A 12,603-nucleotide genomic window follows, 5' to 3' on the forward strand; every position below is an offset into this window, starting at 1 on the left:
CTGATTGAAACAAGAGAGGAGCTGACCTTTCGCTTCAGGGCACAGATGACAAAGCATGGTATAACGGGTCTCATCAGGTCCTGGAGCAGTGTCTCTGGCTGCAGATAAAGCTGATTCCAGTTCCCACACGGAGAATGGAAGGTTGTAAACTACTTCATTATGCGAGAAAAAACTGAGTTTCCTCATCTCTGCAGTCCGACAGAATACCTGAACAGCAAGCTTGTCTGGATGACTTAGTAACAGTAAAGAAGTGTTCAGCTAAAACGTGAGCGATCTCTTCTGGCATGTCCACCAAGACCCCATCGTTTGACAAGGCCATAAGGGGATGTGGACTACCCTTGCCTGAAATACATCTTATTGATTCCCAAAAGTGCGCAGCGGAAGTGGGCCGATTAATGGAAGTTGTGAATGCCCTCCACAAAGCTCTCTTCCGTTCTTTGATTACTCGCCTTACATGTGCTCTCGCAGACCTGGAGACATGAAGATTGTCTGTAGTTGGACACCGTTTGAAGTTCCGAAGAGCTGTCCATCTGGCCCTGATTGCTAATCGACAGTCGTCATTCCACCAAGGCATAGGCCGTCATCCGAGGTCGTTGCTAGACCTGGGGATGGACTCTGCGGCAGCCCTTTGAATCTCATGAGTGATATGGGCCATCACCTCTTGTGCACAATCCTTTCATTCAAAAATAAAAAATGGAAATTCAAAAATAGCCTGTCGACTGTACTCTGTACTGTAACCAATATGCCCTTTGTATCATCCACCTGCGTGGTCTCCCGCAGATGAATCCACACTGGGAAGTGGTCACCAGAATGTAAATCTGAAGCCACTTCCCACTGAACTGAATCTGCAATAGCTGAGGAACGAAAGCAAAGATCAATAGCTGAAAAAGACCCTGTAGCTGTGGAAAAGTGAGTCATCACATTCAGAAGGCAGATATCCTCATAATGGACGAGTCGCTCGATCAGTCGACCCCTGGAGCAAGTAGTAGCCAAGTCCCACAGCACATTGTGGGTACTGAAGTCATCCACACGAAGGAATGGGTGCGGGAGTGCCTGGAGGAGGTCTGCCAGTGCGTCCGCATCCAAAGCGTCATGGGGCGGCAGGTACAAAGAACACACTGTGATAGTAAATGGTGAGAGAACTTTCACAGCAACTGCTTGGATGGTCGTGGTAAGAGAGACAGGAGAGGAGTGGTGTCTGTCATCAAGAAAAATAGCCACTTCACCTTTAGCCCTGCCTACAGTAATATCATCTTGCCTGTATATGTGGTAGCCCCGTAATATAGGTGTGTCTGTGACTTTAAGATGCGTTTCTTGTAATCAGATGCAGAAAGGTTTGTCATGGACCAGTAGCTGCAATTCTTCCAAATGTGAGCGATATCCATTCAAATTTCACTGTAACACAGAGATCCCTATGGAAGCCGTTGGTTAGTGACGGTAGTTCTTTCCTTTCTCCCTCAGAGGTGGTGGCTTACTGGGGAGGTCAGGGGGAACATTAGCCGGTTCCGTGTTCTCTAGTTCCTTCAATTGGAAGTCCATATCTTCAAGAGCATAGTCACCATCAGAAAGGGAGAGTGCTCATTGATATGAAGGTTTACGTACCGCTTTTTGGACTTAGGACTACTTTTAGAAGGACGTTTTTCTTTACTGACAGGAGGAGGAGGCTGCCTGGGTTGCTGGGATGGCTTAGGTGGCTTCTGAAGGTGGGGAGTGGTATGTGGCTTAGGTGGTGAGTCTACTGCTGACGGCTTCCAAGCGACATCAGTTGCAAGTGGAGATTTTCCCCCCACAGGTACAGTGGCAAGTGCATGTGCTTGTACTTGAATCTGTGGTCTGAGTTTGTGTGGAGGCATCACGCTTAGTGATTGGTGCCTCAATGGCTGATGCAAAAGAAGTAACAAAAACCGGTGGTTGCACGACTTTGTAAGCCTTTTAGCTTCATCATAGGGTATCCATCTCTGTACTTTCAACTCTTGAATTTTCTTTTCCTCATTGTAAACCCCACACTTTCTGCTCCACACTGGGTGATCCCAGGGCAGTTAACACATTTTGGAGGAAGTGTATAAGAAGTTCCTGACTCTTGAGCGGAGCCTCCACAATTGCCACACGTAGCCTTCTCGTTACATCCCATAGTGGTATGGCCAAATCTTTCACATTTATAGTGTCGCATGGGGTTAGAAACAAAAGGGTGAACCTTAAGGCGGATATAGCCGGCGAGGATATGTTCCAGTAAATCAGGAGTACTAAACGTTAGAATAAACGTTGCCAATTTTTCCAATTGGCCATTGGCTCTCCTCATATGATTCTGCACCTCCGTGATGCCCACATGCTTCCACTCTCCACGCAACTCTGCGGGGTCCATCTCCATTATATCGGAGCAGGTAACCACGCCCTTACTATAGTTAAGGGTGTTATGCAATTCAGCCTCGAATGGGTAGTCACCTAAGGCCTTACATCCCAGAACCTTAGATATTGGGGTGGAATTTGCAGTTTCAACCAAAAGTGTTCCATTACATAGTTGTTTGACACTTTTCAGAGACCCAGCAATACCTTCCAATGCCTTGTTAATATAGAAAGGGGATATGTTCTCAAAGCTTCCACCATTTCGCTTGATTACAATGAGAGTGTTATGGCACACTAATGCCCTGTTACTATTACTCTGAGAATTCTTTTCGGGAGGACTGACCAACAGAGCTCTCTTTGAGGAGTGGGTGTAGGTGTTGCCTGACGGTACACCCATCCCGTCAGGAATAGTAGTTTCATGAGACAGTTCCATAAGGATCCCATGAGACGCTAGGGAAACAACCGTCGACCCAGGCAGAGCCCTGCATACCTGAGTAAGCCTAATCCAACTGGGGTGCGGAAGGTGCCCCAGAGGTTGCTCGCTAAAGATTGTTTCACCTCAACAGCCATTCACTTCCTCAGCATGTAGCACACCTTGAGGTTGAGGTTTTTTTTTTATAGAGGTGGGCACCTTTCTCGCAGCACAGGCGGTGAAGCCAAGACTCCCGTTCTCCGAAACACACAACATTCCACTGCTGCGCCACACGGTGGTTTTTGAAGTATGACCAGAGCTTACGGTGACAGAGGACTGGCGATGCCTACCAGTCCCCAGCTCAGGAACCCCAGGGTCGCCAAGCCCGTACTCAGCAGACGAATGCTAAGCCCCTGAGGGAGTCTCCTTTGAGGGATAAACACTTGGTCCAATGATCCTCAGCCTTTTCCATCCCATTGAAAAAAAGGTTCTGTCAAACTCTGCTAAATAATCATTCATTGCTACTATCACTTCCTCATTTGATAAAAATTTCTTCTCAGAAGGAAAAGTTTCAAGTCAGGGAATAGGAAGAAATCATTTGGAACTAAGTCTGGTGAACATGGTGGCTGAGGAACCAATTCAAAGCCCAATTCATGCAATTTCGCTATTGTTATTGCAGATGTGAGGGGTGGTGCACTATTCTGGTGGAAGAGCAATTTTTTGCATGCCAGCCTTGGTCTTTTTTCAGCAAATGCAAATTTCAAACAAACCAACAATGAATTGTAATAGGGTACAATTATGTTTCTGCCTTTTTTCCAAGTAATCTATGAGAATTTTTCCTTGGGAATCCCAAAGAACAGTGTCCATCACCTTACCAGCTGGCAAAATGGTCCTTGCCTTCTTCAGTGCACTTTCACCAGCCTTTGTCCACTGTTTTGACAGCCGTTCTGAGTGGTGTGTCATGATAGAGCCAGGTTTCATCAACTGTTGTGCCGGATGCACTTTAGGTACACTGTGAGCAATAACTGCATCCACCTCGCACACAGCTTCATTGTAGCCAATTCTCCACACAAGATATTACGAGCACACTCAGCTAAGGTGCAATGCAGTCTCAGCAATCTCATGAATTTTTACTTGGTGGTCTTGCATTACCTTATATCATGGGTCTTGTGCATGGTTCCCTTTGTGGAGACTTCAACTGGATGGCCAGAGTGCACTTCTCCTTCAATGTTCGTCTGACCATATTTAAATTCATTAACCCAAAAGTAAACGGTCTTCAGTGATGGAACACAGTTTGAATGAGCTTCATCCAATCTTGTTTTGATTTGTGCAGCAGTCCAATTCTTCAAATGAAAATGTTTAAAAACAGCACAAAACTATAATTTCTCCATTTTCAATTGCAGTCAACACACAGACCAAATCAGACACCTTTCAACAATGAACTTTGCACCGCGCACTACTGAAATTCTTTATACAATCCATGGAATAATCAAGCTCACCAACCACGAAGGCACAACAAAAATGTTCCATTCTGTCGTGGAATTCTACAAGACTTATCAAACCATCCTCATACTGTACTTGCAAAGTTCCATTTTTCTATACTGTGGTTGCTTCTGAGCTAAAATGAGTGATAAAGCAATTCCTACTCCCATGTGGGCAGTGGCACTTTGTTAGTTATGTTACATATGGCAAATTTCACAAATGCTTGGTATGAAGCACAAAGCATTGATATATCCAACACACTGAGTGACTGAAGCATGGCTGACTCCCTACACAAAGCAGTGGTCTATTTACAGTGTAAGGCTAATTTCCCTTATATCTCTTCTACATCATTTGAGAGAAAGTGCATGGAAAGTAATAAAGCAATGTTGTGACAGAAGCAGGGCAATCACCAAGCACATTAGAAGTGACTACTGACCATATACAATACATTAAACTGTACTGGACACTTTAGTAGTGTCCATATAAGAAATGAAAAATCTTGAATAAGCTCATTTTGGAGCAATAATAGCATATAGTGTTTATTTATTATCATTAGTTTCACAAATTAGTACAATGGAGTGCTAAGCCCAATGATGAATCTATGTAAAATCTTTAATTTTAGAAATACTACTTAAAAAAAAAAAGAGGTCTCATTTCACAAACACTGTCATAGTAGTATTTTAACACGGAGTGAAGACCATTTAAATGCAAGTCACTAAGCAGTATACATACCTTTATCCTTTCTGCATTCTTGAATAATAGTATAAGGTCACAGAATTCATTTTTGCTGAAAAAGTGGTGCAACCTTTGCAGGAAAAATACTCCCCAGTTATCAACCTTCACTTGCTTCAAGCCCGTTTCAGTCATTTTGAACACATTTGAATATTAATGAAAACAATCCGAAAATATGTCACCTGAAATGAAGTTGAACCATGATAATTTTAACAGAAACATGTAAGTCCAAATGAAGTTTTAATACTTATGTAGCTGGTGCTATTCATAAAAATATTATGTAAAGGATAAACTATTACTCACCACTTTGAGAAGGCATTGACTCAAAGATAGCCGGGGTGGGGGGTGGGGGGATCTTTGGGCCGAAAACTTAAATATTTAGCAATCTTTTCATTGTGCCTATCTGCAACTCAATGCCACCTTTCTGTGGTGAGTAGCACTTTATTCTTTTCATATTTATTACTATTTTCCATCCTGGACTTTCCACTGTTTGATTCTATCTACAAGTATATTGCTACAATAAAAAATTACTGGCAGCATTCCACACATTTATTTTCAAGCTGCCTAAATTTAATCCTCCATAAAAGTTTCAGAGATGGAAATTTTTGGTCATATATCGTAAAATTCCACTACAGTATGAAACAAAAGTACTTAAAAATGATGTCCAATCTATTTTTTATTTATTTATTTTTATTTTTTGTGCAGGACCACAGTAAGAATGTCACACTGCCATACAAGATGTTGATACGTGAATTGAATAACAACTTAATGTATTAACAACAGCAATGCAGATCGGCAAGAAAGTACTTTGAAATTTTGAACAACACAAACAAAATTGGTATGATGATGGATGGCCCAACTCTTAAAAAACAAACCAGTTTCCACCTGGGACAATTTTGGAGAATTACAGATAGCTCACAAGATGCAACAAACTAACACCGCTTATAGTTATAGATGTTCTGTTACACTAAATATTAACAAGTGACATGTGGCAAATAATACGAAACACAATAAGCCTTACCACTCTACAATAAATGAAGTTAGGCAACCAAGAAGATACTAACAGGGAGTGATAAGAAAAATTTTCCAATTTAGATCAAACATCTGGGTGGTTTCTGAAATTATATTTCAGAGACATATATCACAGTGAAGAATATCACACCAAGTGTCCTGTTGATTGGGTAGTTGCAGTAGCGCAAATTGTAAAGTGAAATGTAATCCACTGGATTTGGTATAATGGTGGTCAAGTATATTACATAACCATTTAGGTGGCAATTTTAACATCCTACCATGAACCTATGTGAGGTGTCAGACACATAAAGCCAGGACAAGCTACACATGTTTCTTGAAAATCAGCCAGGAATTTGGAACTATTTGAAGGGCAGCACAAATCAGGTGTCATTTTTACAACATTCGTACGTATTTTTTATCCAGAAAGGAGGTCAATGTGCACTGACAAGTGAGTTACATTTTTTAATTTGGTCCTATGCAAGGCTTTTTCTTTATATTTTCGTGTTATTCACAGATGGCATCCTGCTGCGCTTATCACAAGATTCACTCTTTGAGTGGCCATATACTGCTGTTATTGATGTTACAAAAACACAGTCAACAGCACTATACACTGCTCTGTTCGTTTTGCAACAAGAACTATACTTCACTAGTGCAGAAATCAAAGCACATTTAGGTATAGCTCCATGTAACTTGCTCAATCACTGTACAAAGCGTCAATGCAAAATTGTACCCGTTGTGGTCTTTGAAAGGCCCTAGAACTGAAGGCATGCCACTGCCTTCTTCCAAGCTGCATATCTTGTGTGAACCAGATGCAAATAGTGTAGATGACGAGTGGACAAAATGTTGTACATAGTTTTGGAAATAAAAAATAAATAAATAAAATAAAATATTCAAAATGTTAGCATCTTCTACAGTTGCATAGTCTAGTTGATTCTTATAGCAACAAGAAGGCTCTTGAGCTTATAGTCCCACCCATTCTCAATACTGTCATATCTCCTTATTCCACAGGACGGCATACAGGGACTGAAGGTACATAACTTGCAGGTGAACTGAATGCCACCGACTCTCCCTGCCCCATGCCATGACCTGGTTTAAAGTTCGGTACTTCATGGTCAAACACACCAACAAGGTCATTATTTAGAAATCTGATCCACAATCACAAGAAAACATTGTAGTCAACCATCTATTATGAATAATATTATTTCTAAGTGGAGCACCGAATTTATCTTTAGTTTTGAGAAACATATACTTTTTTCTGTGTTATAAACTGTCCCTTTTATGTCTCACTGGGTTTGAACACAGGTAAATTATGTAAGTCATGTTTAAAGCCCCTCCCTCCTACAATTCTCCTGATTTGTAGATCACATCATGCAATAAAACTGTGCGCCCATATTTCGTCACTACTGAGAAGCATGAGATGGACCTTGCCGTTGGTGGGGAGGCTGGCGTGCCTCAGTGATACAGATAGCCGAACCTTAGGTGCAACCACAACGGAGGGGTATCTGTTGAGAGGCCAGACAAACGTGCGATTCCTGAAGAGGGACAGCAGCCTTTTCAGCAGTTGCAGGGGCAACAGTCTGGATGATTGACTGATCTGGCCTTGTAACACTAACCAAAACAGTCTTGCTGTGCTGGTACTGCGAACGGCTGAAAGCTAGGGGAAACTACGGCCGTAATTTTTCCCGAGGGCATGCAGCTTTACTGTATGATTAAATGATGATGGCGTCCTCTTGGGTAAAATACTCCGGAGGTAAAATAGTCCCCCATTCGGATCTCCGATCTCCGGGAGGGGACTACTCAAGAGGACGTTGTTATCAGGAGAAAGAAAACTGGCGTTCTATGGATCGGAGCATGGAATGTCAGATCCCTTAATCGGGCAGGTAGGTTAGAAAAATTTAAAAAGGGAAATGGATAGGTTAAAGTTAGATATAGTGGGAATTAGTGAAGTTCAGTGGCAGGAGGACCAAGACTTCTGGTCCGGTGAATACAGGGTTATAAATACAAAATCAAATAGGAGTAATGCAGGAGTCGGTTTAATAATGAATAAAAAAAATAGGAGTGCGCATGAGCTACTACAAACAGCATAGTGAACGCATTATTGTGGCCAAGATAGACACGAAACCCACGCCTACTGCAGTAGTACAAGTTTATATGCCAACTAGCTCTGCAGATGATGAAGAAATTGAAGAAATGTATGATGAAATAAAAGAAATTATTCAGGTAGTGAAGGGAGACGAAAATTTAATAGTCATGGGTGACTGGAATTCGGTAGTAGGAAAAGGGAGAGAAGGAAACATAGTAGGTGAATATAGATTGGGGCAAAGAAATGAAAGAGGAATTATGCACAGAGCACAACTTAATCATAGCTAACACTTGGTTCAAGAATCATAAAAGAAGGTTGTATACATGGAAGAAGCCTGGAGATACTAAAAGGTATCAGACAGATTACATAATGGTAAGACAGAGATTTAGGAACCAGTTTTTAAATTGTAAGACATTTCCAGGGGCAGATGTGGACTCTGACCACAATCTATTGGTTATTAACTGTAGATTAAAACTGAAGAAACTGCAAAAAGGTGGGAATTTAAGGAGATGGGATCTGGATAAACTGAAAGAATCAGAGATTGTACAGAGTTTCAGGGAGAGCATAAGGGGACAATTGACAGGAATAGGGGAAAGAAATACAGTAGAAGAAGAATGGGTAGCTCTGAGAGATGAAGTAGTGAAGGCAGCAGAGGACCTAGTAGGTAAAAAGACGTGGGCCAGTAGAAATCCTTGGGTAGCAGAAGAAATACTGAATTTAATTGATAAAAGGAGAAAATATAAAAATGCAGTAAATGAAGCAGGCAAAAAGGAATACAAACGTCTCAAAAATGAGATCGACAGGAAGTGCAAAATGGCTAAGCAGGCATGGCTAGAGGACACATGTAAGGATGTAGAGGGTTATCTCACTAGGGGTAAGATAGATACAGCCTACAGGAAAATTAAAGAGACCTTTGGAGAAAAGAGAACCACTTGTATGAATATCCAGAGCTCAGATGGAAACCCAGTTCTAAGCAAAGAAGGGAAAGCAGAAAGGTGGAGGGAGTATATAGAGGGCCTATACAAGGGCAATGTACTTGAGGACAATATTATGGAAATAGAAGAGGATGTAGATGATGCTGAAATGGGAGATAAGATACTGCGTGAAGAGTTTGACAGAGCACTGAAAGACCTGACTCGAAACAAGGCCCCGGGAGTAGGCAACATTCTATTAGAACTACTGACGGCCTTGGAAGAGCCAGTCCTGACAAAACTCTACCATCTGGTGAGCAAGATGTATGAGACAGGCGAAATACCCTCAGATTTCAAGAAGAATATAATAATCCCAATCCCAAAGAAAGCAGGTATTGACAGATGTGAAAATTACCGAACAATCAGTTTAATAAGGCACGGCTGCAAACTACTAACGTGTATTCACTACAGACGAATGGAAAAACTGGTAGAAGCTGACCTCGGGGAAGATCAGTTTGGATTCCGTAGAAATATTGGAACACGTGAGGCAATACTGACCCTACGGCTTATCTTACAAGCTAGATTAAGGAAAGGCAAACCTACGTTTCTAGCATTTGTAGACTTGGAGAAAGCTTTTGACAATGTTGACTGGAGTACTCTCTTTCAAATTCTGAAGGTGGCAGGGGTAAAATACAGGGAGCGAAAGGCTATTTACAATTTGTACAGAAACCAGATGGCAGTTATATGAGTCGAGGTGCATGAAAGGGAAGCAGTGGTCGGGAAGGGAGTGAGACAGGGTTGTAGCCTCTCCCCGATGTTATTCAATCTGTATACTGAGCAAGCAGTAAAGGAAACAAAAGAAAAATTCGGAGTAGGTATTAAAATCCATGGAGAAGAAATAGAAACTTTGAGGTTCGCTGATGACATTGTAATTCTGTCAGAGACAGCAAAGGACTTGGAAGAGCAGTTGAACGAAATGGACAGTGTCATGAAAGGAGGGTGTAAGATGAACATCAACAAAAGCAAAACGAGGATAATGGAATGTAGTTGAATTAAGTCGGGTGATGCTGAGGGAATTAGATTAGGAAATGAGACACTTAAAGTAGTAAAGGAGTTTTGCTATTTGGGGGGGCAAAATAACTGAGGATGGTCGAAGTAGAGAGGATATAAAATGCAGACTGGCAATGGCAAGGAAAGTGTTTCTGAAGAAGAGAAATTTGTTAACATCGAGTATTGATTTAAGTGTCAGGAAGTCGTTTCTGAAAGTATTTGTATGGAGCGTAGCCATGTATGGAAGTGAAACATGAATGATAACTAGTTTGGACAAGAAGGGAATAGAAGCTTTCGAAATGTGGTGCTACAGAAGAATGCTGAAGATTAGATGGGTAGATCACATAACTAATGAGGAGGTGTTGAATAGGATTGGGGAGAAGAGAAGTTTGTGGCACAACTTAACTAGAAGAAGGGATCGGTTGGTAGGACATGTTCTGAGGCATCAAGGGATCACCAATTTAGTATTGGAGGGCAGCATGGAGGGTAAAAATCGTAGAGGGAGACCAAGAGATGAATACACTAAACAGATTCAGAAGGATGTAGGCTGCAGTAGGTACTGGGAGATGAAGAAGCTTGCACAGGATAGAGTAGCATGGAGAGCTGCATCAAACCAGTCTCACGACTGAAGACCACAACATGATGTCTGCTTACAATAGTGGCCAAAACAATGGTACACCGTTGTGCAACAACACTTTCTACAACCCATAAGAATTTTATGTGAATTTACTCTGACCACAAAAGCTTGAAGCTGTCATGTTTTGTTATTGCTCCATTTTTCAGTTTGGATCACACATTCTTAACAGCCATTCTATATGTATAAATGACAAACAGAAGAGATTCAAACCTAGAACTTCAAGCATACATTCTCCAGCACCCACTATGACCGCAGATAATCTTTCATTTCACTGCGTTAACTCTGTTTTGATCTATCAAACAAAAATCAAGTGCTTCTTAGCAAATATTTACACACTAGCACCTGTGACTTAATGGATTATTTTAATTCTACTCATATAACAGTAACTTTCCTCACCAACAGGGGTCTTGTCAAATAAGAAGAAATTATGCAGAATCACACTTTTCAATCTTTACTATTGAAACTGTGTGAAAAATGTGATAGAGATGCATAAATGCTCAAGTGTCTTGCACTCAGTTGCATGTTGCAGGAGATTCTGCCGCAGTGACTAAAATTTTCTAGTGGTATCAGGACCAACCAAAGCAGTGTACAACACTAATGAGTGTACTCTTTGTGTGAACACCAGCAACAAAACAGGAGGTACTGCTGATGTTACAGCCAAGCCGTGTGCAAGGCATGTGATGACAGTGATAGCAATGTGCCATGTGGTTAATTTCTCCTTGCTGGAGGAAGAATACACAATAATAACGAAAAATAACAACAAGTACACACTGTCCCTCAAACAGTTAAAAATTATTGGATGTTGTTCCAAAAATAAACTTCACTTGGTCAAGTTACGTGTATGCCAAGCCCCTCTTGCGTATCCTTGGCAAGTTGCCAAAAATTTTATCAATGTACCACATAAGTTTTTACATATTGTAATTCACTTATATCAGTTACATTAGATAAATTAAGATATAACACCTATCTACCGAAATTGGGCTATGTCAATCAACAGAACCTTAGCTGTTCAAGAATGATAGTCTCTGTCTCAAAATGTTGGTTGCGGACACACAGTAATCTGTAGTGGCACCAAAGGTCTAGGCTAGTTTGGCAGGTGGCAATATCAATGTCAGCTGGCAAAGTAAACTTATGTGAATCTACACAGATTATAAAAATGTATGTATGCATATTCCACGTCTGCCCCCAACCACTCTCAACCAAACTTGGTACACATATCATTTACTATGTGGAAAGAAGCACTGTGTGGGTACAACCACCAATGTTCCACAGGGATGATTTGGGGGTGAAAACAGATTGAAATAGAAACATAACTCAGGAAAGTCTGGAGCAATTTCAAACAAATTTGGTGCATACACGACTCATTTTACGTATAAAATTGCTGTGGGAATATGATACCCCTACTCCCCTAGGGATGAGGAAATGTAAAAATGTTATAAAATGACTTGTTGGTATTTGTTTCATGTATTTAGTTGACTTGGAATACTTTAAAAATATGAAGTACAAAATCTGTCTCTCTTATTTGTGTTGCTCAGTGTGTTAACGAAGGCACAAAAAGAGCACTACACTAAGCCAATAATTTTGTCAATGTGTTTTAGAACATACTATCATGCCACACCACTGAATAGCATGGATTGTGTGTGCAATATGGGTAAAACTGTGGGTAAGAAGCTAGTGCAAGATAAACACTTGCCAAATACACTTGCCTTATTAACACCAAAATCTCATAAAAAAGTTCAAATACATGCAGAAAGGAATTTCTGGCGAAAAATAATGTTCACTAATGTAATGGAACTGGTCAATACTCTTCTTTTTTTCATCAAATATCAGAGAACCTGATACACTATAATTTTGAAAACAATCAAAAGAGATAGAAATTGCGATTTTTTTTTTTAATAATTTTGACGTAAATGTACATCGATGAAGCATAATGCTGGCATAA

General features: G+C 40.8%; 1 protein-coding gene across 2 annotated transcripts in view; it reads right to left on the reverse strand.

Moving 5' to 3' along the window:
* The window catches only part of LOC126412394 (uncharacterized), a 103,907-nt gene that overhangs the window by 81,681 nt on the left and 9,623 nt on the right, over nucleotides 1-12,603 (reverse strand). For both annotated transcript variants that reach the window (XM_050081971.1, XM_050081972.1), the window contains exon 2: nucleotides 4,970-5,151. In XM_050081971.1, the coding sequence (XP_049937928.1) occupies nucleotides 4,970-5,104 (135 nt within the window). In that variant the 5' untranslated portion in view covers nucleotides 5,105-5,151. The remainder of the gene's footprint in view (nucleotides 1-4,969; nucleotides 5,152-12,603) is intronic.

The sequence above is a fragment of the Schistocerca serialis genome, chromosome 7 (genome assembly GCF_023864345.2).
Source record: "Schistocerca serialis cubense isolate TAMUIC-IGC-003099 chromosome 7, iqSchSeri2.2, whole genome shotgun sequence".
Classification (NCBI taxonomy): domain Eukaryota; kingdom Metazoa; phylum Arthropoda; class Insecta; order Orthoptera; family Acrididae; genus Schistocerca; species Schistocerca serialis.